Source organism: Bacillus rossius, chromosome 11 (assembly GCF_032445375.1).
Source record: "Bacillus rossius redtenbacheri isolate Brsri chromosome 11, Brsri_v3, whole genome shotgun sequence".
Classification (NCBI taxonomy): domain Eukaryota; kingdom Metazoa; phylum Arthropoda; class Insecta; order Phasmatodea; family Bacillidae; genus Bacillus; species Bacillus rossius.
In genome coordinates, this window is record NC_086338.1 from 27,702,015 (window position 1) to 27,728,775 (window position 26,761).

General features: G+C 36.9%; 1 protein-coding gene across 3 annotated transcripts in view; it reads left to right on the plus strand.

Moving 5' to 3' along the window:
- The window catches only part of LOC134536728 (protein melted), a 48,344-nt gene that overhangs the window by 8,843 nt on the left and 12,740 nt on the right, over window positions 1–26,761 (plus strand). For all 3 annotated transcript variants that reach the window (XM_063376611.1, XM_063376613.1, XM_063376612.1), the window contains exons 5-16: window positions 4,017–4,191; window positions 8,154–8,317; window positions 11,003–11,212; window positions 13,391–13,581; window positions 14,258–14,413; window positions 15,753–15,922; window positions 17,245–17,434; window positions 18,021–18,142; window positions 22,921–23,150; window positions 24,259–24,394; window positions 24,918–25,060; window positions 26,253–26,381. In XM_063376611.1, coding sequence (XP_063232681.1) covers window positions 4,017–4,191; window positions 8,154–8,317; window positions 11,003–11,212; window positions 13,391–13,581; window positions 14,258–14,413; window positions 15,753–15,922; window positions 17,245–17,434; window positions 18,021–18,142; window positions 22,921–23,150; window positions 24,259–24,394; window positions 24,918–25,060; window positions 26,253–26,381 — 2,016 coding nt within the window. The remainder of the gene's footprint in view (window positions 1–4,016; window positions 4,192–8,153; window positions 8,318–11,002; window positions 11,213–13,390; window positions 13,582–14,257; window positions 14,414–15,752; window positions 15,923–17,244; window positions 17,435–18,020; window positions 18,143–22,920; window positions 23,151–24,258; window positions 24,395–24,917; window positions 25,061–26,252; window positions 26,382–26,761) is intronic.

Sequence of the window (26,761 nt, forward strand, 5' to 3'; positions counted from 1 at the left end):
TTAAAAAAATTCAGTACCAAATAGTTTTTGAAATGGAGCACCTGGAGAAAAATAATATTTTGTAAATCAAAGCTCCCAGAACTACCTCAACTTACCAAAATACCGTACCAAGAAAGGTTCTACACATTAATTTCATCATTTTAAATCTAAATCTTATTAGAACTAAATTAAAGCTTAAAACGGTGTTTTTTTTTTTTTGCCAACTTCTAAATAATGTAGTTTAATATAATTTGTTGTTCATAATTGTAAGGATGTCAGTATCCTTTATTTTGCTGATAATGGTAATGTATCAGTATATCTGTCAATTTGAATGAATGGATATTGTAGTCTCATCTTGGGAAATGAACCACACAGTAGATATATATATATATATATATATATATATATATATATATATATATATATATATATATATATTAATATATAATGTGTTAACTAATTAGAACTTTTCATTAAAAAATAAATGTATATGTTTATAGTTTCTTTTAGGTTTTATAAAATTTAAGGGGAAAGTGCTTGTGCAATTCCTAAATACCGTTCTTTCCAGGTAATCGTTACACTTTAAAATCATTGCTGAGTGCTGTTTCATTCAAGATGTTAAAATATGAAATTTCTTTACCAATGCATTGTCAGTTGAAATATGTGTAAGCGAAGATACAGTGAAACCTTGTTTAGAATTTTCTCAAGGTACTTAGAAAATTTGATTTTCTCACAAGAAAAACTTCATAAGAGGGTAAAATTGTATGCATTTATGGCCCTATAGAGCAATTGCTACATTTTGAAATAATTAAGCAGAATATTTGATTTTTTTAAGTGGGATTTTCTTAAGGTTGTGCTGTATGTTTAAGTTGAATTTTGGTGCGTTTTTTTGATTTCGAGTTTTCAGATTAGGTGAAATGTACTACTAAATAGTCTGTCTGCACCCAGAGGGTAAATAAAACCTAGTCCATGTTTTAATGAAAAATTAAGACGTAAAACTAATATATTGATCACAGTATTTTTGTCTGCCAAAGACTACCAAGGATTGAAACAAATTGTAAACTTGCTCTCATGAAAGAAATGGGTTAATCCATTGTCACGGGTGTGACATCTGCAGAGCAGTTTTCATCCTTCAAAATAATTTATTACAACATTATGATTTATTTAGCTTTAAATAATGGTCACACATTTGTAGTACAATACCAGGTGAACATTTTGAGCTAATTCGTTTTTGTTTTATTTGGTGGTTATTTTGATTCAATAATAGGGAAAGTTATGTCACGGGTGTGACAAAAATAGACAGTTCATTTCGTTGCCATTAATATCATTGTTAAATTCTGTGAATTTATCAGAATTAAAAATGTAAAACTATGATACTACAAAAAAAAGGATTTCAAGACAATTGGGTTCAAGCCCATGAAAATTCAATAACTATTACATCTGGTTACTAAAAAAAAAATTATTCTGTCACGGGTGTGACACACTTTTGTCACGGGTGTGACACTTACCAATTCACTCTATGAAAAAATTATTTTCAGAGTTAACACAGTAATTACATAAACAGGAACTGATAATGTACAATTCTGGCTTGTTTTCTATGCATGATATGAAATTATAAATGAAACATCAACCTACAGTATATTGAAACAAATCTACTGCGAATGACATGGTGGAAGCAGCCCTTAATGTGGCACCTGGTAATGATGGTTCTGGAAGTTTCATCACAATATCACTGGCTGACACCAGACAAATATCACTTTGTTGTTGAAAGAAAAAAATCCAGGAATCACTTTTCTTACGCAGAAATGTTATATGAAAATCACTGAACTCTTTACCCTCAATTTGACCAATAAAGTATTCCTAAGAATTCTTACTTGCAAATTCTACCAGGACAAAGTCATTCATTTGAAGGGTTTCTATGTTTTCACCTACACACAAGTCAGATGCAGTTGTCTTGAGCATTTAACTTGCATTCCTCAAATGACTTAGCCTGAACCTTCTTAACGTAAGCATGTACCTTAAATGTCGGCAGTTGTGCATTCAACTCCTTAACAGCATTCTGTAAAGGACCTTTGATATCTACCAGCTTTGGTCGATTGTCTAATTCACTCCATTTTTTCCAAATAATGGTTGAATTAACATCACAGTCATGGGGAAGAAAGATTTCATTAGCACAGACCTCACATAAACCAGTTGCACATTGCTCATTCAATAAATCACATGAGTTTTTTTATCAGTTCATTTATATTACCTGGAAAGGTTTTAACTTTCTTACTGATAGATTCAACAAGATAACTGATGTTAGAATGATATCTGCAAATGCAAACACTGTGAGGCATTTGGAAAGACAAAAGAACATGTTTGGGGCAAAGTTCGTGGAAATTTGATTGCTTTATTTTTATTTCAGGACACACTATTCGGAACAAGATAAATGCTTCCTTAACAGTCATTATCATGTGTCTCTTCTGTACAAAATAACACATATCCATTTTAGAATCTTTGATTGATATGGCATCTTTGATGCCTGGTGCCTGGCGGCTTACATCGTCACGACAATAAAACTGTTTGACAGTACGTTGACACATTTCATCGCAAGAAGTGGATTCTTTTGCTCACTTTTCTCTTCTAGTAAATGTTTTGCAACTTCCGGTGTGTCATGCACTAACTTTCTTATAACTGCCATTTTTTTCCCTGGGCTGTGTGGTAATGCTTTTTTTATTTGATTTCCCTCCTTGCCGAGAGATTGTCGGCAGCGATATGAGCCTAGGTTTGGTTTAATATTTATTCCACTTTTTTCCTTTTTTGCTCTGCCTACACCGCTTTTGCCTTTCTGCATCCTGTAAACGCTTTAATTTTAACTTCTGCTTGGACATCATTTTTTTCGCACGCTCTCTTCTTTTTTTGTCCCTTTCCCGTTCCTTTTGCAAGTGTATTTCTCTCCTTTCTATGTCCTTCTTAAGCTTCTCACGGAGCTTTCTCATTCGATCTGTTGAACTCATTTTATCTGAAAAACAAACAGTGACATTTTGGTGATCTACAGACGTACTCCTAATTATGTTGTATGTTATTTTATAATATAACAGTCAAGTGCACAACTTCCATCTGACATGTGCAATTTTTACTACATCCTGCTCAAATAAGGCAAAAAATTATTTGTATATATCTTTTCTGTCATGGGTGTGACAATCAACTAAAGTTTTACTTAATTCCCAAACCATTGAAAGATAAATTATTGTATAAACAGTAAGTCTTAACATTTTAAAGGCGTCCTACAAAATTGTCTTACAAAATGTATGCGTTAAGAAAGCTGAATCAATATTTTAATGTAGTGGTGTCATAAAGTAGTCACGGGTGTGACATAAAAAGAAGCAAATTTTCTTTAAAAAATATAAGTTTCAAAAAATGGGAGCTTTAAGGATATAATTGTCAGCTACATAACATCACTTTTAGAAGAGCAGATTTAACTACTTCTACTGAGATAAGAGAAAATTTACTTTTGTGCCTTTTTCTGTCACGGGTGTGACAAGACAACATTAAACTATTATGCCAATAATATTATAGATACCACTTACCTCTATCAAAAGTTTTTGCCAGTTTCAATGAGAGTAGACTTGTTGCTTCAATTTGTAAATAGTTCAGCTGAATGATGTAAACATTGTAGCAAATAGTACTGTTTCCAAAACACCCTAAAAAGGTGTGACACTACTTAAACAATGAATGCAAACATACAAGCATTAAAAATTACAATCAAATTTAATTTAAAAGTAAAATTATTTGTTTAGGCACATAACATGAATCATAAATGATAAGATGAGAATGTAATATTTAATATTTTACCTATTTTATTTTTTTATGCTGAGGCTCACTTTTACATGGATTCACCCAAATACAATTTTGTGACCTGCCGGGTACATAAAACTAATCTGTTTCACTCACCTCGAAGGGCGTATTAGTGATTAGCGTTAACATGAAGTTGTTGGCAAGCAGAGGAGATGCTCGGCGACGACTCCAGCAGTGCGCGGGTTGTTTGTCGGCAGAACTACAGCAAGAAGGACGTGATGAAGCGGGCCCTGCCCGTCGCAGTCAAGTTCCTGCACAAGGGCAACAAGGAGCTGTCCCGCAACATGTCCTCGTACCTGTCCCTGGCGGCCATCGAGAGCGCCGACCTGCTGGCCAAGCACATCCAGCTCATCATCGACTCCATCATATCAGGTGCGTTCTCCTCGGCACCACCACCCACCAGGCGGTGCTGGTTCGGTTCCCGTTCCTCTGCGCGCTCCCGTTCACCCAACTCCGTTCCCATCTCAACACCCTTCATCACCTGTAATGACCTCGCTGTCAGTGGAGTATCAAGCCCCGGTTTTATTTATTCAGTAAATCACGCAAGATGGTGCGTTTTTTTTAAAAATAATACTTTCACATTCAATGTGTGAATCCCAGTCCGGCTATCGCGACCTTCCATTGCTTTCCAAACAATCCAGGGAAAATGCTGGGCTGGTTCCTTGTCGTGACCCACGGGCGATTCCTGCCCCCGAATTCCCCTCGAACTGCGTTTGTTATGTGAGACCGCCTGTAAGGGCCTCCCAGCCGATGAGACGTTAAGAACCAATTGCATAATAATAAACAAAGAATGTCTCAGCATGCTGCCTTACCTCTTCTGTCAGAACGTATTCCTCATTCACGCTAAACAACGGATCCGTCTTGCAAGCAGACCATCATTAAATTTAGTTTTAGTCATACAGGCTGTCCAAGTTCTGGAAAGTCGGAGAAAACTCAGGGAATTTGGAACTAGTCAGTGAAATTTAGGGGATATATTGTACTTGAAATACTGGAAGAGTAGTGGAAATCCTCCAGTGATAGTGATTTGAGAGGAAAATCAAATGACTATGAAAGCATTTTTTTTTGTCAGATAGTGTTTGAGTGCATAGTCATATCTATACTAATATTATAAAGCTGAAGAGTTTGTTTGTTTGTTTGTTTGAACGCGCTAATCTCAGGAACCACTGGTCCGATTTGAAAAATTCTTTCAGTGTTGGATAGTACATTTATCGAGGAAGGCTATAGGCTATATTATATTATCAATAACATTAGGGATCCTTACTAAAAGTCCAATTTAGAATCAAATGCGTTCGAGGGGGTTAGATACAACATGCAGTACACGTACAAAGTGTGTGTTGACAATGCCGCAGGCGCTAGAAGTTTATTTCCTATTGCCTATTAACATTGTTGCCACGCACTAGATGCCTTATCATTCTTAATTTTCCCATACAAGTAAAAAACACCCGTGTGATATTAAAAATGAAGCAATCAGTACCCTTATAAGAGTTCAATTAGTATTTAAATACTTTTTATAACTTTAAATCGCAAACCTAAACTATTGTTTTTTTCTCTCTCTGTGTTTAATTTGTTTTTTTATTGCCCTTTTTTCAAGTATATATATTTTACAGACTTGAAACTTCACAGTAATGTTCCTTATGTTACGCAGGATGACATTTACCGAAAATTAGATCCCATAAGGAGGGGCATGTATAATGAGCGGCGCAAGAGTGATCTGCCTGTAGACTGCCGTAGTGAAGTACGGGTACATCAGTTGTACGTTGCGTGCACGAGTCTGGAAACCATCGGTGCTATTCATTTTCTCTCCGGTACATTATACAGCATTGTAATAAATTTTCACTGAATTTTTTTTAATTTACCATTACTGTAAATGGGAGATGTGGCTTAATTTTTTTCCATTAGTATAGCCGTGCGAAGCCGGTTCGGGCAGCCAGTATACTATAAAATGGTGAATGGAAGTTTCTGAATGAATAAAGAAAGTAGAGAGAGAACTTGGCCAGCTATGGAAATGGTGGAGGTTGGGTGTTTTTAAATTATTTTATAAAATATTCCAAAATGAATAAATTTATTTTAAAATAAATGAAATTTTGGTTAGGAAAAATCAGAAAAAATTTATTACAGATTTCTGTGTGGACACCTGTAATAAGTTTAGTTAATGTTTTATATTATGTATTTCCAAATACTAAATTAATAGGCATTTTTATTTGTGTCACGAAATGAAAGCTATATGGTTGGTTGTTCCTTTTCTGTAAAATAAATGAAATACATAAATGATTGACTTTACACCACATATCAGAATAATTCCAGTTCCACCGAAACTTTTGGCATTAAGCCTTTCACTTTAGTATTCATCATAATTATTATAACAAAATAAAATAAGAATGATGTTGTATAGTTAAAATGTGTTTAATGTTGTTTTTCTTTTAATTAGGCCTGTGGAAATATTAAAATTTTCGAATATGTATTCAAATAGTTTATTATTTGTATTAGATTCGATTTAAAATACTAATGTTTGGAATTATCAAATATTAGTTTGGGTACGAATAGTTGACATAGCATTAACATACCTTCTGAGTTTGTCTTATACCAATGTTTACTGATGAGGTTAAGTCATTTGTGCTTTTTTGATGTTTAATGGGATTTCACATTCAAATATGTGAACAAGAAGTACCATTTTAAATATGCTAATAAGTATTCTAGATATTTTTACTACTGTCATCGCTAAATGGCAGTGGAAAAATCGCGATTCAAAACATGGTATATTTGTTATTTCAAACTTGAAAACTAATTGTTTCGTCACATGTGCCAATAATGGCGGGGGGGGGGGGGGGGGGGGGGAGAACATCAACCACCATGGACTACAACACCACAATACGTTGTGATGGCCATTAAAAGAAGTGAACACCATAGTTTAAACGGCATGTATGTTGATATAGTCGTAATTGATCGAACACCATTGCGACACAGTAACAGCTTAATTGTTGTATGTTTCGGTGACAAAACAGATTTTGTGACTCAAAAACACAATAAAAAACCTAATAAATAAATAGTGGTTATTGTTTCATTAAGAAATTAGCATAAATTAGGTTTATAAAAGTGCTGAACTAAAATACAGTTTACCTGGCTGCTGTTAACAACAAAATCACATGCATAACTTGGGTCAAAATATTTAAGTATGAGCTCATTTAATCACTAATTTGGGAATACAGCACTTTTAATAAAAGATTCATGTTTTTCGTGAAATGGATTCGATTTCATGGTATTTTCTGTATCAGTATGTAGAGTAGCAGGTTCTGGGAAACAAGGCTGATAAGAACTGAAATGAATAGTTGGTTTTGTTAGGTTAAGTTGGATTAGGATTGTTGCATAACTAACACAATTTTTTCATTCGTAATTTAAATATGTTACATAGCTGACTTAACCCAACTAACCTTTCGTTTTAGTATTAATTGTCTAATTTTCCAGGAGCCACTATACTAAATATTTACTTTCTCTTTCCCTGTGTATTTGTTACATGTAGAAAAAAAAATAGTGGGATTTTCATTCTCATTCTAACTATGTATTCAAATTCAATATTCTTATTCGAGAATAATTTGATATTCATATTCAATTCCAACTAAAAATATTATATTTTGCAAAGGCATACTGTTAATACAAGTATTTGAATGACTTATATAATTTGTAACTAATCAGCTTTTGCAAACTGACCTCTTATAGCCATGTCTTTAAAATTTAATTGTAATCTAAATATATGACAACAAAGTAAATCTTACTTATAACTTTTTTTGTTACATATCTAATGAATGCACAGTATAGTCCCACTAATCCAGACCCCACTGATCTGGATATCCTGTTAATCAGTAATGGATTTTAAAAAAAAAAGAAGATACTTACGTATTTTGTTTTGTAATCCTACATCAGTTCATATGTTAAATCTTGAAGTCCACGTATACAGCATAAGCTGTAGGAAAAGTTTTATCTGTGAAAAAAAAAAAAAAAAAAAACATAGATTTTTATAGTTTTAGCTATTTAAAACCTGTATTACTTGCATTTTAAGGCAAATTCCGTTTAATATGGACTTTGGGTGATCCGGATATGTCCCGGTTCTGTAATCTGGATTAGTGGGTCTCTGCTGTTTTAGCTTGTAAACTCATTATGTGATGGATAAAAACTGTATTAATATATGCATTTTGGACTGTGGGTCACTTGTGATGCATGTTGGCGCAAGCCATTCTGTGTTGCAGTGCCGGTTGAAAAGTGTCTGTGTGCAGTGCTGTGGTGTAACGGTTCCAGCGGAGCGATGTGTGTTACCTGTGTGCTGGTACGTGTGTGGGTAGGGAACTACCCTTTGTGTCGCGTGCTGCCCCAGATCTACGAGGTGAACAAGGAGCCTCTCCACGAGCACGTCATGCCGCTCGTGTCCTTGCTGCCGCTCTGCGAGTACCCGGAGAAGCTGGCCTTGCTCGGCCTGTTTGCGCTCATAGCCAAGAGCAACTCCTCCGTGAGTGTCGTGCGCTCTTTACCAGGCCTCTGCGAATACCAGCAGTAAACTACCGTGTTTTCTCGTATAATCGTCGCACATTGTATTCCAAAATCAAGTTTGAAAAGTAGGGGTGCGACGAATGTGCGGAAAATTTTTTTTTTTTGTTAGGTTTGTTAGGTAAAGTTATTCATAAAAACAAAACCCGTTCATGGAAAGTACGTTTACTTAAAAAAAAGGTGAAGTATACAAGAGCACGCCAAACAATCTATATTAATAATTCCTTAAACAAAAACCTTTATTCAACTTTAAATAGAAAAACCAAAACTCTAAACGCGAACGCAAGCCACTTGAATCTGGCGTGAACTAACGTGTCGTAGTACACACTTACCACGAAAGAATGCGGGCTATCAAATGTAGTTAACTCGGCACCTGACAGAGAGCGACTACGTGCGCACGCTCTATACGGGAAGCAACATAACCAAACATGAATGTTGAGCTGGCTACATTTTTATAAGCGCTGCGGCAACGCAGACAATCAGATAAAGGAAATAATGTTTAAAAACGTCTTTATAAGAAAATTTACACGTCAAATAACTTCGTATTTTTCCGTTAATTTATTAAGTAAGTGGTAATTACCAAATAAATATTAGATTTCTACTTTAAAATACATCGTTTTATACGGAAAGCGCTCGGCATCTACTTGTGGGACCAAAAACATCATGCGACGTTTACGCGAGAAGTTTTTTTATCCCAATTTTGACAGCCTAAAAGATGGTTGCGAAGATTATGCGCGTGCAACCATTGTGCTATAAAACACGGTATTCATATTAGATTCAATCTCGAATACTAGCACTTCGAAATAAATTTTTTTTTCCATACAAAAATTTGTCACAGCAGCTTACCTCATTAATTTTATTTTATACCAATTTTCATTGTTGACGTTAAGTCAATTGTGCAATATAAATAACCTTCTTTTTTTGATGTTTAATAAGACTTACAGAAGTTGTTACATGATGTGAAAAAAAAATTTTGTGGGATTCTAAATATCATCCTTACTATTCAAATTTGATATTCGTATTCGCAAATAATTTGGTATTTATATTAGATTTGAACCAAAAAACTGCTATTCACACAGGCCTAGTCTTAGCCCTTATTGTGGAGCAAGACGCTGGATTTGTATGTCAGACCCCATCAGTTTCCAGTGGCTTCGAGAAATCACTGCAGGTTTCCTGCAGACAGGGAGAATCCAAAGAAAAAAAAAAAGGAAAATTCAGGGAACTTTAAAAGTGTCTTCAAAACGTGTAAAACACAGGTAAATTAACTTGATGTTAGTTGCCAAACTGGATTATTAATCATTAATACCGGAATGATCCTTTACTGTCTTAATATTTTAACTGCGTCGTTCGACTTATCTCGATTGCATGAGATACACTGGAAACCAGATTTTACGAATCCCGGATTTAATGAAGCCGCGATTTCATGAATACATTCTCAGGAACTGTCGAAAAATCGGAAATTTTTACACTAAAATACAAATAATCAGAAAAACAATTGAAAAAGCTTATAAAAATGTTATACTGTTGTAGACCAAGACTGGATGAGAAATTAAGCATAGGCAGCACCTTATTTCTGATGAGCAAATGTACAATATTGTGAGTCTTACAGGACCAACTAATACCAGGCACATTAAAATTACTGAGAAACACAATGTTGTCATTTTGATAACAGACAAGTTTATCTTCAAGCGCTTAAAAATAAAGACAAAAATGAATTTAGAGTAGTTTGTGGAGGTAAGTAGATATTACTGAGAATGACAAATTTTTTTAGACAGTTTTAATTTTCACCCACACAGCTTCAATTCCTGGGTAATTTAGAGAGTTGATAAGTTGAACTGAAGGAAAGTTGCTGTTAAAACATCACCACCGGTTACTTTCTCGGTCAGCAAAGCATCTCTATCATTCCTTAAGATATGATAATTGTCCTTGAAATAATGAGTATTAATATTAGACTTATTAAGCCAGGTTTCAGTTAAACAGATTATGACAGTAATTTAACCTATTTCATAAGTTGCTGGGTTAGGTACATCAAAAGTACTAAGACATTGTGTAAATGGTGGGTTAGATTGCAACATAAAAAAAAATTCTGTAAAGTGGTGTGAACAAATTGTATTTGCGTTGTGGTGGAAAAAAATATGTTTGAGATATTAAAATACTCTTCTAATTGAAATTTGTTTCCTGTGTTACACCTGTGACCAACGGTGTGACATTTTAGAAATGGCGTCGATCATCTCGTGATAAACAGCTGTATTTCGCACCCAAATTCATGTTTCGTCAAAAAAAGGTTTAAATTTCACGTAGAACTTAAAAAAAAATCAAGCTAATATTTTTTTTATTTTTTCGCTAATTTCCAGTTCACAAACATTTCGGGGTCCCTAGGTATTATGTTTAATTTTGTTTACTGTTCATAAAAAATTGATCCTGTGATACATGTAACAATTGTAAAAAAAAAATATTATTAAAAGGTTCTGTAAAAAGTCTTGGTATTTGTAGACATGTTGTGTTGGAACTCTTAATTGCTAGCCAGACTGCTACTCCAGTTCGTGGTCAGGTCTGGCTCAGCGTGAATGCATGATGGAGTGGTCGGAGAGACACCGGAGCAGGTAGCTAGAGGTAGCGTGTCGCCCCCTGCCCCCCGGCCCCCCAGCTGCTGGAGCCCAGCCTGCCGCAGCTGAGCGAGTACCTGGGCACGGCCCAGACGGCTCCCGCCACCATGCGGGTGCTGCTCAACATGGCGGGCACGCGCCCCCAGTGCCTGGTGGACCACGTGGCCCAGGTGAAGCTGGCCGCCGCGTCCCACCCCAGCACGCTGTGCCTCGCCGCGCAGGTCATCTCGTCCGTCGGCAAGCTCAGCAAGGTAGTACGCCCTCCTCGCACTGTCCGTGCACCATGTGACACCAACGTGCAAGTTCATACACCATACAGCAAAGAAATTCAACAAAAAAAAATCATGAAATTGTAGCCGCGGCAGCTGGGATACAAACTGAAAGTATTCTGGATATAACTGAAAGTATTCAGGATTCAGATAATCAGCATTTTTAATCAAATCTCAACTCAGATTACAATAAACATGATCGTTTGATGTATTAAATTCGATAAATGAAAAATTATTTAGAATTAAGTTAGTACCGAAATTGATGTACGTAATTAATAGATTGAAAAAATTTCCTTTTTTTTTTTTTGTATTGTAACTGTTAATACTAACTAACTTTTTACGTTATGAAATTGATACATTTCTCAAATGCAAGCTGGTTTATTTGCGTTGTCCCCAGTAGTGCTTGACATGCTTATTACAAATTATTATATCGTAAAAGTGCTTATGTAGCAGTGAATCAGTCTCAATGGTCAAATCAAAGTAAGTTCCTTTAATAAACAAAATAAAACACCAGCATTGACAAGGGTTGAGATAAAACATATATTGTTTTCTGCGAAACTAACTTTTACAAACCGTATATGTAATTAAGTGTTATTTTGTTAATTACAGGGGGTCCTATTTTTTCTGCTATGTAAATTACTGTTTTAGTAACAACTACACATCTGTATTTACTTTATCTCCTGCATTAAAATTTTTTATATATATATATGTGTGTGTGTGTGTGTGTGTGTGTTTTTTTTTTTACTTACCAAACAAATAGTATTACATTCATGTCAATTAATGCTACCTCTAATTTAAACTCTATGTGCAGAAAAAATTCAGTCAGTTATATTGCATAACTTAGGAAAGTAAGCATTGAAAAAGCTAGTCTGTTATAGTTAATATTATTTCATGCCACACTACGTTTATGTCACGTGTGAGGCAGACGCAGACAAAATAAGATTGGGTAACAGATAATGGCAGGTCCATAGAGTCGCGTAGCAATTCAAACATGGAGTATATTGTGAGTGTCTTTTTTACTGCCCATCTACAACCAGAATTTGTTTCATTTGGTAGCAAGAACGTTAGAGACTATTGTACGAGAAAAATAAGATGTTTGATGATTGATATAAAAACAATGTTAAAGCACATACTGCATAGGCCTTTATAATGCAGTATTTTTACTTTTAAAATAAAGTGAATTAAAACTTTTCATTTTTAATTTAGCTGTGCTAACCATAGTCTGCAACATTAGCAGTATACTACTAACAATGATGTCGGTGCCCGTTTTAGAGATGTTAAGTAGCTAGTTGAACAAACCGCATGAACAATTGGCAGCAATAAATATTGCCTGAAGTATCAAATTGAAGCTAGGCACTTGAAGCTTTGGTAGTTTGTTTTGTTGTAAATAGTCTAAATGAAATTGTTGTAATATACCGTTGAAACTGGGACATTCTGTATTTAGTAGAGATGGGATTATCGAATCTTTGATTTGTCGAATATACCGAATCCTATTGATTCGAGGATTCGTAGGATTCGAGGTGGGTTTTTAAGAGTTTTACCTAGTAATTGAAAATTGTATACCTAAACTATATTATTAAGGTAACGGAAATAGCACAAACATAAGATAACTACGCTGCATTTTGTCAATTAGCATAACTACTTGATCATTTCCAACCTTCAATAATATAGCATTGCAGACAAAAAGTAACTTTTTTTTAAATGGTGTCTGTTATACAAACCTATTTTATTGAAAACATAGGAAGGATTAATTTAACAGAGAATTAAGACAGATGCAAACTTACGTATGTGGTTTTTGAGGTTATTTGTCTCTAGTTTATATCAGGTGTATACACTATGCACTTATTTTATAATTTTATAAATACACATGTGATTTTTTTTAATACATAGGCCTATGTAATTTTTTAAAATAAATGTGTGATTTTTTTTTAATAACATGTGTGGTGAAGTTTAGTGTGGGACTGGGATTCGAGATTCGATGACAAACACTGAGGATTCGAAAAAAGGATTCGGATTTGACCAAAATGTGGATTCGTCCCATCCCTAGTATTTAGGAATTTTGTAATGATGTTTCGCCGTGGTGGTTGGGCGCGGACCGGAGTGACGCCGGGATGTTGGGGCGGGCCGGTGGTGGATGAGAGGCGTGGTGTGCCGTGCTAGGACCGGGCCCAGGACGCACTGAACTTCGTGCTGGAGCACCTGCCCAAGGCGGACCGTGGCAGCCAGGGCACCCTGCTGCGCGAGGCCAAGCTCCTGTGCAGCAGCTACCCCGTGCTCTTCACGGAGAAGATGCTGGCCGAGGTGCGCCAGTGCGGCCACAAGGACCCCGCGGCCAACGGCACGCTCGGCAGGTGCGCTCTCGTCGCTGCCGTGCAGGCCGAACAATCTGGGGGAACAAACCGGTCATTGTCTGTTCAAAGGAACCATTCCAGTGTTTGCCTGAGGTGATTTCAGGAAATAATGAGAAGCCAAAATCATAGTGGATGGACCAGGAGTGGAGCCTGCGTCCTCCAGAATGCAACACTTACGATCATCATTCGATTCTTTCCTTTCTAAAGACTTTTGATTTATTGCAGGGTGTCTGGGAAGTCGTGGAAAAGTAGTCATGGGTAATCCCCAGTGATAGCAACTTAAAAGGGGCACGTCGTGCTCCGTTCTGCCATGCTTTACCGCATAGTTACAGACACTATGAAATGGCTTAGGTTCTGTTTTAATTTTTGTTGTTTGGTTATAGATTCTAATTAAGTATGGTGGTAGTTGAGAGTGATCATGTGTGAAGTAAGCATAATGGTAGGTGATACAATTTTCTTTAATTCTTTTCAGAAAATTGAAAATTTGTAAATTATTGAAAACAAATTAGGGAAATTTATGTTTTTGGTGAGAGAAAGTTTAACTACATATTTGTGCGGACGCAGTGATTGTAGAAGTTCCAAACAGTTATAGTTGACATCTGACTGGGAAGAATGTCAACTCCCTCTCCGGAAGTGGACCGAGTGCCGACGTGTGTCTGTGCTTGTGTGTGGGCAGCAACTCGCAGGTGAACCAGACCTCGGGCGGGGTGACCATCGTGAAGGTGGGCGGCGGGCGGGCGGAGACGCAGCAGGGCGCCCGCCAGCCCGCGCAGCAGCCGGCCCCGGGAGGCAGCAAGGAGCACGTGGCGGCAGTCCTCGGCGGCAACGCCAGGTGCGTCTGCCCTGAACCTTACCGTGTGCTCCGTCCATCCATGCACCTCCGTGCGTCATGACACCCCTTCAGAGTGAACGAGAGGGACGCGAACACCACCTGGCAAACCTCGTTAATACAGACCCGAAATGATTGTAGCTTTGGCACCCTGTGATAAATAACAAGGTTAACAAGCTATTGCAAGTTTTAAGTCACTTCAATCCACTTTTGTTTACTTAATTCTGAACCTCGTTTAGGTGCTAAGGGGGCATTAGTAGGTGTGACAGAGAATAACACCCTGGAATGCCATGTAGGAGAGGAGGAGTCAATTCCCTGCGGCTACTAGTTAAGGAAACCCCTTTTATCACAATATTCTTTGCTTTCTGATCAACTGCTTTTGAATTGTAGCCATAAAACTTTTTATTTTTTAATTATGACCTGCTTTTTCAAAGGAGTTCTAGTAAATCACTCTACTGATGAGAAAGTGACGTCAGAAAAGCTGTAGTGAATATGGTACACAGTAATAAAGTAGCACAGCAAGCAGACGAAAATAGGAGGAGGGTTGACACCAGTGTCATATTTCTTACGCACAAATAAGCTGAGACAGAACGGAAACTTTTCTTGAACTGTAAGACAGATATATGAGTACGTGAAAATGAGTTTTTACTGTATATAGTCAGGTCATTGATACAACCTTGAGTTTGTGTCTGGGAAACCATGCAGATTGGTAAAATCTGCGCTCTCGCTCATTTATTTTCAATGTTGCTCACGGCTTAAATGGGATAGCACTTTGACTCATGTGTTTGTGTATGTAGTTTATTAGTTTATTTAGATTGATCTATTTAAGCCGGAAATAGTGATTTTGGACAATATTTATATGTAACAATGTAAAGTAAGCCTGTAAAAAAGTATTAAAATACATTGTCAGCCTCAGCCCGTGCAGGAGCTAACCGAAAATATAAATCACGCCTATCGTTGGAAAGAGGAGGCTGTGGGCCACGCACAGGTACCCCAATGCACGGTGCTGAGTAGGCGAGACTGTTTCGGGACGTCGCAAAGCTGCCACGGCACCACACTCAGTGAACGATGCCGACTCCAGTAGCACTTCTACCGCTATTGCACCTGCACCAGTGGACAGTTCGAGTGAAGATAGCACTCGCATATCTGTTTCAGTATGCAGTTAATGTCTCGTTTTCATTTCAATCCATTGCACTAAGAGTGACTCGCTGACACAGACGTTTCAGGTTAAACAGCGGCCGTGCGTCCCGACACAGCCCCACACAATTTTTTTTTATGACTTTGAAACAGCGAGTGCAGCAGTTGTGGGAAGGCGGTGGCGTTGATTGTGGATTGTGGCCAGGTACCCGCACCACAGCCACAACCACAACGGCCACCAGGATGGCTACTGGCTGAACCGGCAGGAGGTGAACCGGCTGGTGATTGGCCGGACGAGGCTGGGCGGGGACAGCCGCAGCACGGGGAGACTGCACACGTCGGCGGCCCACAGGAGCATGACCCGGCTGAACACGGGTGAGGGGGCACGCCAATGGACGGTCTTCGCCTGTCGTTCCGGGCTTGCCGTTCACTTTGAAGTGAACGCAGGGGGTCCTCGTCCTGAAAAGTCAGGGAAAATATCAGGGAAGTTGGAATTGGTCGGGAAACTTCAGGGATTTTACTTGAAATCCGGGAAATATATGTAAATTCACTAAGGATAATAATTTACCAAAAAAAAATGTGCTCCAGTCACCCAGACTGTAATTTTTTTTTTCAGATTGCATTTTAGTGCATGGTCACACACACTGTTAAATGTCTATTCAAGGTTCTGTCAAAAATAAGAGTGAGTGAAGAGAGAACTGGCCATCTGTGGGTTGGTAAAGGCAGAATTTTCTTTATTTATTTCAGAAAATCTCACAAAATAGGCCAATTATTTAAAAACTAAAATATTAGTAATAGAAATTTTAAATTTTGTACAGGACAGTTCAGAAATGTTATTACATATTTGGTTGTACTTCCTGGAAGGTTTTTTTTTTTTTTTATTTAAAAGCAATTATTGGTATAATAGAACCCAATAAATGCAAACTTCTTGATTATAGTCAAAGCCTAAAATTGTTTTTTTTTTTTGCAGTAGCAAAATAATCACTAACACTAGTAATTTTTAATAAACTATATTTAATGGTTATAGTGGCACAGTGAATTTGAGATCTATTTAATATCATCTAAAATATGTCTTATTAAGTATCAAAATTAATATCATGTAAAAAGATGTAAGATTTTTTTTTTTTTTAATTTTGAAAAAGTTTTAAAGTGGTTCTCTATAATCTTATCCTTATTTATAAGTTCTGTCAATTTTGCCATGTATTGATTTGTGTGTATCATGTTTTTTTAAAGTAAATATTGAACTTCGAATTAAATGATAAATTTTTCGCAACTATTCAATATTTTTTTAATCAACTCTAAACTCACAGTGAAAGGAATTTTTTCCCAAAGGAGTCATGAAAAATTGATAAAAATGCATTAAACTGGAAGTAATGTAAAATAAAGGAGATTATAAAAACTGGCGATATGTTTTCTTAAACCAGGAAAATTTTTTTAAGTTTTGATAAAACTTATTATATGCATGAAAATACACTACTATTAATAATTTTTAATGATAAGGCATGTAGGTGCTAGGTTGCAGAAAACAGACCCAAAATTCTGAATATATTTTCTTGGCTTCTTAAATCTAACACTCATTTATTTTACATTTCCCAGCTGGCTGTGGCTGTTAGCGAGGAGTAATTGCACTTGAAATGCTGAGTGTAACGTCCAGTGGTTCAGGAACAGAGGTATACATGTGGTAACGGGGACGGCAGGTGGCGGCAGCCGCGCGGGCTCGGTGGGCGGCCTGCACAAGAGCATGACGCGCCTCAGCTCCAGCCAGCAGATCAACCTGGTGCCGGCGGGCCCAGGCAGCCGCAGCATCACCACCATCAACGGGGGCCGGCAGAGGGTCTCCAGCGGCGGGGTGACCGTCACCACCGTCCTGCCCGGCAAGGGCTCCGGGTGAGCGCCACTCCTCCGCTCCTCCATCCCGCCTGTCCTCGTTCCGGCAAGTCACGCAAGCGGTAGAGATGAGAACTGTCGGTTTTATTTTTAGTCCAGTGTTGTTTTTTTAAAACACAGGATTTCTACATTATTATTTTTGTTTTTATAAAAGCTGTATTGTAAAACTAACTCCAAATAGTTTAAGAATTTCAATGTATAATGTTTATGCCATTCATCACTACTATTGATTGGCACTGTTGTAGAAAAAATTACTATATATGAGATAGTGAAATACTTTGTTGCCAAAATTTGTTTCTTGTGTTACAAATTTGTGAATTATCTATGTGTTTATAAGTAGGGTTGGTCAAGTCTTGAGATATACTAATTAATTGTATTTCATGCAAACTTTGTGTTTTCATACAAATTATGAAATTTTGGGGGAAAAACATTGAAAACTTGCATGTTTTGTCATGTTTCACAAATGTTTTCTCTGAACTTTTTTTTTAGCTGTTGCTTATAATTCCAACTTATCTTTCAGTGTAAGATGTAATGGTTGCTTGGCTCTACAACTTGTTTCACAGCGAGTGTTTGCTTGGTGTTTCAGAGGCGGCAGTTCGTCTGGTCTTCGTGACGACCGGGACATGGTGGTGTCCGTGTCCACCTCGTACCCGCAGGGCGTCACACACACCAGCCCCCTCGTGGTGCAGGCTTCATCCAAGGATGTTGGTGAGGAACACTTGATAACGTGTTGCTTTGTTGGAGTCAAGTCACGTGCTTATAATAAGAGAAAGTTATAATGACAGAATTTTAGTATTTTTGAAACATGTTGTGAAATACCAGGATATTTTACAACATGCTACTAAGGTATTGGGCAGATTTTGGGGACCCTAGCAAGAATTATTTAATCCGTAGACACGCACACACGCGCGTGCACAGGCGCAGTAGCTAGTGGTGAATTAGCTTCTTGAGACACAAATAATGTAGTCTTGTCAACTACAAAAGTGTGAGTGTTTGAATACATGTTTTTTCTTTCTAGAATATTTTTTTAAGCTTTTTCATTTAATATAATACCTTGAGAATATGCACACCTCCCGAAATAACGCTGTTCGATTTGCGCTGTTTTGAAGTAATGACGCCAATAATTTACAGCATGATTCGAAGAAGCGCGGGCATAGATTCAAAGTAGCGTTCTTTTTCATCTAGCATGTGCATTTTCATTTCGGTGTGTTTACAATAGCAACGGTACTTGTGTAGCATTTAATACAACAAGTGAATACTGTGATGAATCAGTGAACCATATTTTGCTCTTTTCGTAATTTAGCTATTTGCTTCCTTCATTGCATATTTGTTTTAGCCCATTTTCATTTAATGTAGTTCTGTGGTTAGTATTATGCATGAAATTCAATGATGCCTGAGTACTCAGCCAAAGTTTTATGTTATGCCATCCTGCATGTCAGCAGCAGCTCTGGTGAGAAAAGCCAAAAGTTTTCAGGGCTAGTTTACCTCACACATAGCAGGGTGCTCTTGTGGTAAATCAAGGCTGACATGTAATTAGTAAACAACTGAATCGGGAATTCAGTTAACCTGTTAAATGATATTTCTAATAATACAAAATTTTTATTTTATGCTTTTTAAAATTTTTTTATTACTGAAATATCTCCTATATTATTAAAATTATGATTTTGTAACTCATAAATGTTGTTTATGTCTACCCTGTTATGTAAACAATGTAGTCCGTGAAGATTTACACTGTAATTAATTCAGGTTTTTTAATCTCAAAATGTTATTAATACTTGTTTTAATTGTACTTCAAATATATTTAGACATATATCAATACTGTAGGGGTGGTCGGGTACCCGAAATTTCGGGTCACGTTTCGGGTACTACAAATACCCGACGTACCGGTCGGGTATCGTTTTTGCCCGAAAAATCGGGCAAAATTTGTGTTTAAGATCAATTGTTCAGAAATTGGTAACGAAATTGTTAAAAACTGCAAAATAAATAGCTTCATGCGTTTACTTAAATATATTTTGAACTTTATATAAGTTTTAAATAACCGTGAATTATTTACTAACCTTAAAACATTATACATCGTAAATTAAAAAAAAGCCTCTAAATAAACTGTAAATTACCTAAAAGGTTACGCTAAGTTAAATACCGTACATTTTGTTAAAACTCTACGGCGTTACAATAGATTGGCTAAAAAACTAAGTTCGCAATCGTAAAATGAGACATAAATTATTGGTAATCGTTTTATTTGAATGGCCATGTTGGTTGTGATTGTAGACACCATGGCACCAAAGACAACACAGTACAAAAGATATGCGCGTGCCCGAGCGATTGTGACTTTTTTTTTCGTTGGACGAAGACGGCGACTTTAAGTTGACAGTTCAAATCAAAAGTGCAATATTGCTTTTTGTCCGTATAATGTTTAAGGATGACATAAAATTAAAAACAACAGTTTTTTTGAACCAGTTGGCGCATTTGAAAAAACGTTTTACCGTTTTCACCTATTATCTAACCCTAGTGTTTACTATTACACACGGTAAAATGACTGGCCGTGTAGCTGAGCCGCTGGCCATGAAGTAAAACCAACAAACAATGATAACTGCTGGAACAATGGAAGTACTGTTTGTATACATTTGAAACGAGATATTCTTCAAGCGTATCATTGCATTGGCCATATTTTCGGAAAAAGTTAACTGGTTGAAATTATTAAGTGTTTGGCCAAAACTGATTAATATTTGATATTGTCTTGGCAGTTCTCAGGAATTTAAGTGCACTTGTTAATGGCTCCATTAATACAAAAACTTAAGTAATAATTAATAAGTTTTCCTACCTCATCATGAGTATAAATAATTGTGAGGGCCAAGCAAGCAGCTCAACCCACACCAGTGAAGGCATACAAGACCACATACTTTCTAATAGTGACTCTCAACTAATCTTGAAAACACCAATTTGGAAGTTTTTTACCCGTGTGGATAAAGACAATGCTAAATGCACACACTGTGACGGCGTTATTAAAACACTTTACGGCAACACAACAAGCATGCAAAGGCACTTGAAAAAACATCCTAATCTTGAAAAACAGTTCATGGAGTTGCAAACTATGAAGAAAGAAGCAAGTGTGAAAAAAACGATGAAAGACAAAGAAGGTAATCAGCCACACAAGAAGCAGATGACAATGAAACAGTTTACTGGAACACAAAAATGGCCATCCACACATTCGAAAGCTGAGAAACTTACCAACAAAATTGGGAAATGGATAGCTCAGCATTCCCATCCTTTTTCTGTTGTTGAAGAGGAAGGATTCATTGCACTGATTGAAGAGGCACAACCCCAGTATACAGTGCCTTCAAGACAAACGTTTTCACGTAGATTGATCCCAGCAATGTACATGTCTATGAAAGAAGACATTCTGTCAAAAATCCTTTCTGAAAAAGACAATTTTATGTCCCTCTCCCTAACTAGTGACATGTGGTCTTCAAGGAGCAACATATCTTTTTTGTCACTGACATGTCATTATATGACTGGTAAATTTGAAATGAGATGTTACTGCCTGGGCTGCAAACATTTTGTTGGCAGCCATACAGGAGATGCAATATGCCAGTGTGTGCAGTCAATTTTGGAGGACTATCAGCTCTCACAGTTAGAAATACCTGTTTACTGTATCACCGACAATGCTGCGAACATGTGTTCAGCAATGAGGAAGGCTGAGCAGTTGACTGGAATGAGATGTTTTGCACACACACTGCAGTTGACAATATCAGATGCCAAGAAGGCGACTACTGGAGCTCCTCAAGTGTTAGCTAAAGCTAGGCAGATTGTGGGCCACTACAAGTCGAGCGACGTAGCTTCGGAAAATTTAAGAAAGCAACAAACAGAATGTGGAATGAGTTCAACACTGGAAATTATACAGGATGTAAAGACACGCTGGAACAGCGAGTATGCAATGCTTCACAGACTGCTGCAACTCAAGCTGCCTTTATCAATTGAGCTTGTGAAGTCAAACTGTGAAAACTTACTTCCTAATGACTGGGAATTGATTGCTGGTTATGTTGAAGTGTTAAAACCTCTTGATGAAGCAACCAGGGATGTTAGTACTGACCACCTACCAACTGCATCAATGGTTATTCCCATTTTGTATGGTCTTACTTCGTTTTTAGAGGATTATGTGAACGGTTTGTGTGCACAGAAATCCGCTAAAACATTTGCTAAGAATCTTTATGCTGCAATAAAAAGCAGATTTCCCATGTTTGAAAACATGGAACCTCATTGCTATTGCACAGTTATGGACCCAAGATTCAAGGACTGTGTTTTGACACAAGCAAGAAAGGAAATTGTAAAAAAAAAATCTCAAAAAAGAATTGGGACCATCAGAGAACACTGTAAAATGTAAGCTGATAACATATTATAATACTAATAGAATAACTTCACATGTAAATGTAGCACTGAACAATTTTGGTCTACACAGCCCTTTCAAGGATTATGCATGTCCTTTAAAAATGTTTTGGTTCTTTTAGACATATAGAAAGTTTAGTATTTAATATTTATATTCAATTTTTATTTTTTCAGATACACCTAGTACTTCTGATGGACAATCAAGTTTTCAAAGTAGCAGTATTTGGAGTAGGGTGCAGAAAGCTTCATCAGAAACACGTCTGTCTGGTGGTTATGTTTTAAATGCTTCTCCATGTGAACAACTGGACAGTTACTTGGCAGAACCTTTACTGCAGCAAGATGAAAATCCCTGCAAATGGTGGGCTGACTATATAGTGCGCTTTCCTGCTCTGAGAAACTTAGTCTTGAAATATCTGCCAATTCCAGCCAGTCAAGTTGCCAGTGAAAGAGTATTTTCTACAGCAGGAAATGTGTGTACTTCTCGAAGAGAGAGACTGCTGGACGAACATGTTGAGGAACTAGTTATGCTTAGTCAAAATTTAACCAAGGGAATGCAGTAACTGGCATAACCTTGCATTTTGTTGTTAGAAATTAAATTAATAAATAATTGATAGATGTTATTGTAGCTAATTTTTAAATAAATACTAAACAGTCAGTGTAAAAACTCTTTTGTAAAGAAAGCAGGCTACATTATGCGCAAAATTGATTTAATTTGATGCCCGACCCGAAACTGCCCGAACCCGAAGGTATAGGCTGGTTACCCGCCCGAGCCCGCCCGAAACTATATGTCTCTGCCCGACCACCCCTACAATACTGTAAATTGATTTTTACGGGAGTACTGTCTTGATTAAAATGTTAGGGAGCAATCACATTTACCTGATAGCAAGACAAATTATTTTGATCAGCATATACTCTTAATGGAATAAAGTTATTCGATTTGCTCTGTTTTGATTAGCTCTCTGTTTTCCTGGATCAAATTAGGGCGTTACTTCGAGAAATGGGTGTGCTGTTGATTTGACGGTATTAGAGGATTTGATTGGCTCATCCCTTCCGAACTATTCGTAGCGTCGGTCAGACAGGTGGGTTTGCCGATCTCGCCGCAGGGAACAGTCGCAGCAGCCAGCTCAACAACTCGGGCAGCCGCCTGCACGCGATGACGTCGTCGCAGCCGCACGTGGTCGGGCCGGGACGCGGGGCGACCACCGCCACCTCGCAGACGCTGCCCGCGGCGGTGGTCACCTCCCGCAGGGCTGCCAACAACACCAGCGTCACCATCATCGGCAACTGTCTCCAGCAGCAGGCGGGTAACGTGGCGGTGGCCGCAGCGTCTCAGGTGCGTGCAGAGTCGACCCATTCTCCGTGGGGCTTCGTTGTAGGCCTGTGCGAAGCAGCGACTAAGCAAAACAAACCAAGACTGTTGTACATTGATATTTGAGTTGACTTAGGCAGGAAAATTTCTATTTGTTTGATTAGAAGCTTTGAGCACGATGCAAAAACTTTAAACACAAAAAATCCCTAAATTCACAGAACCTCAATTGCATGCTGTTTTAATGTAAAACCATAAATCTTTTATTGTAATCCAATAATGGATAAAGTATTGTTTTTATGAAAATTATTATGAAAATTTAATTTGTGTTATTTTTAAAGTTTTTCTATCTGTTTTGACAATATTATAAATTAAATTTTTTAATTAAATATTTAAGTATTAACAAATAATTTTTGTTTTTCTTTACTGAAAAATATATTAGCAATTATATTTAGCATTCAATATGATAGTCACTTTCCATCCAAAAAAACCAGTATCCACACAGGCTGCACTGTGGTTCTGTGGTCAGACCATTCGCACTCTCGTTTCGGCAATCCAGAGTTGATACCTAATAGGGCCAAACTCACTTTGTGCGTTGTCATCAGCTGGTGGGTTTTCTTAGGGTACTTGCGTTACTCTAGCTGTTGCATTCCAATGCTGCGATAAGGTAAATAAAAGATAAATAATGAATGAGTTCTTATTTTATGTTATAAATCTCTCTTGAAACCCGGAATTAATGATCATACCAGTATTGCATTTATTTTTACTTTGGAAATCTTCTGCTGTAAAATTACGTTAATTTTAAGTGTACTGGCCAAAATTTGCTCCTTTCTATTACATGCTAATTTTAAATTACCAAATTATAAAATACAGTTTGATAATGCTTGTAATTAGCATTATTAGAACACATGCAGAATCGACTAGATTATCAAGTGAATGTTTGTTCTGACTTAAATTTAAGTCCATCTTTATCTCATAGTCTTATAGACAAAATTTTTTTGGTGTCTTAAATTCTAGTAAGCACTTTTTTTTCTTTACTTAAAAATAATATTAAGGTAAATTCGGCAGAAAAATAATATTAGTTTTTTTAGTGTGTGTTGTTCGTAATCTAATAGGTATATTTGTTACTTGCTAGAGGATCAGTGTGTTTGAGCCGTACCCGATGCGAGACACAGTCCAGCACTTCTGCGAGAAGCACCTGGATAAAATAAAGGCCTACATGGAGAAAGTCTCTGCTCGGATTCCTCCTCCAGCCAAGTGCACCATCGAGGGTTTGTTATTTCACCATTATTCTATCCTTGTATTATGCTATGACTTTGGCGCTGGCTCTTGTGATTATATTTTCGGTTCTCGGTGTCTGTTCAATTGGGAAGAACCAGTGGAACTGTACCAAAAATCGCTATTTTGTAGTAATCACCCCAGTTGGCAGTTTACCAATTTTTTAATAGCTGTAAAACATTTATGGGATTTATAAAAAAGTACATGGAAGAAACTGATCTTAAATATTGCACACAAATTTGGCCAACCTTTTGTACTTGTGATGGTCAAATTTGTTGTTTTATTGTTTTTGTAAAAATAAGCTTTAAGATTAAACTTTTAAATTGGTTATAGTTCTTAAGTTTAATAATTCATGAAATTACATTTGTTATTATTTAATTTTTTATCATGGCTGAAGAAGACTTTGAAATATTAAAGCATGTGGATGTCCAGAAATTTGAAATATGGATTTTGTGTTTTTTTACTATTTTTAATTGTGTTTACTGAAATGTCTTTTCTCCTCCTTGTATTTTGCAGAATTAAGAAACACCAAGAAACTGGCGAAGCTGCACTTTGCCTGTCAAGGTCGTGGCGAACATTGCCTGTACAACCGCACATTCTTCACCATGAAGACCAGGAACCCTCGCATTTGGATACACCTCATGTTTCTGGCCTTACAGGTACATAGTTGGCTTCTGTCGTGGTTCACAGGTACCACTGTTTAGGTGTCTGAAAGTAGATGGTACCAGCTTTGCTAAGTGCACATCTGAATATCGTGTTTACCCGAGTAGAGGCCAACGTTAGTATATTCGTATAAACTGCTGACAAATACATGTCAACCTGGGATCTTGTACCAAGAAAAACTAGAGTATACTTAAACATTAAAAAAGCAAAATTGTGAAAATATACCACAGCATTATATAATACCGCTTTAATTTAAATTCTTATATTGATTTACCATGGCTTGAGTCACATTTATTTCATAAATATTGTTTTCTCAAACAACAAAAAGTAAACAAAAAAGTAAACATAATATTTGGTTACCAACATATGAACATATAAAATAATATTGTGACTGAATTAAGGTTTTTTTTTTTCCCCAACTGCCTATAAGTCTGTGACATAAGCAATTTGAAGCACAAGTTTTCATAACTTGGTATGTACCCCATACATGTTTATTTCTTATGCTGGTCTACACTTAAAATTTTTTCCTTCCTAAATGCAATGTTCATGTTTTTCATTTTCTTGTCATTTCTTCTTTTGAGGGCTATTTCTGTCAATTTAAACAATACCTCCTTGCATTTGTAGTTCTGTCACAAATAATTATGTTTTATGTAATAGGTGTCAAATGTTGCACAAGTGATAACAATTATGAATACTTGCACAAAATTTTACAGCAATTATATTATACTTGGTAGATTATTTGTGACAGCAAAACGAATCCAAGAGGTGTAGTGTTAAATTTACAGAAATAGCTTATAACTAATAGTAATTGTGAGAAAATGGTGTGAGACACCACCTTAAACTGCAAGCCATTACCACCGTAACATTTTAAAATTTATATTAACCCTTTGAGGCATACAGAAATATATTAAAAATAAATAGAATCTAGTGTGTAACATTTAGCAGACGTGGCGGAAGGAAAAATTAAAGCAGCCAATGTTGCTTGTTCTTGTTAGGATCGCCAGATATCAGCACAAGGCTTACTCACGCGAGGTATTTCGGCAATACCGCTAAAACATTGCGAATAGTAACATTTTTTCAAAGCGGTATCATAGAAATACCACTTCAAAACAAAGTGTTAAAATTTGTGATTTGATGTTTACACTTCTGTATTTAAGTTTGAAGTGGTTGGGTTTACTCTGTGCGAAGGCGAGATCGGAGTCGGCCCTGAGCTCGAGGGACTCGTCGGTGAGCGCCCTGAAGAACTGCTGGGACATCCTGAAGTGCGAGAACAAGACGTTCCTCACCCTCGTCACCTCCGCGTTCCCCTGCACCAAGGTGAGTGGCCCCTTGCCCGCACCTGCCCTACTGTTGTCATCTGTGCTTGGTGTTCTGTCCGTATTTGCAATTCGTTTTTACTGTATTACTAAATAAGTAGTTTTGTACAAACTTCAGTATTTTCAGACATTTGATTTATTATGTGAAATATTTATATTGCAATTGGCAACTTTTATATATTTTTTTTTTATGTTTCGTCCTTGTTTGTAATATGTTTTTACTGTGTTACTAATTAAATAGTTTTGTGCAATCTTCAGTATTTTCTTCCAATATTTTATGAAATTTGAGCTCTTACGTGGAATATTTATACTGATGAAGCACCGTAATAATTAGGCCTGTAAGAATATCAGTTTTTTGGTTTGAATCAAATACGAATATCA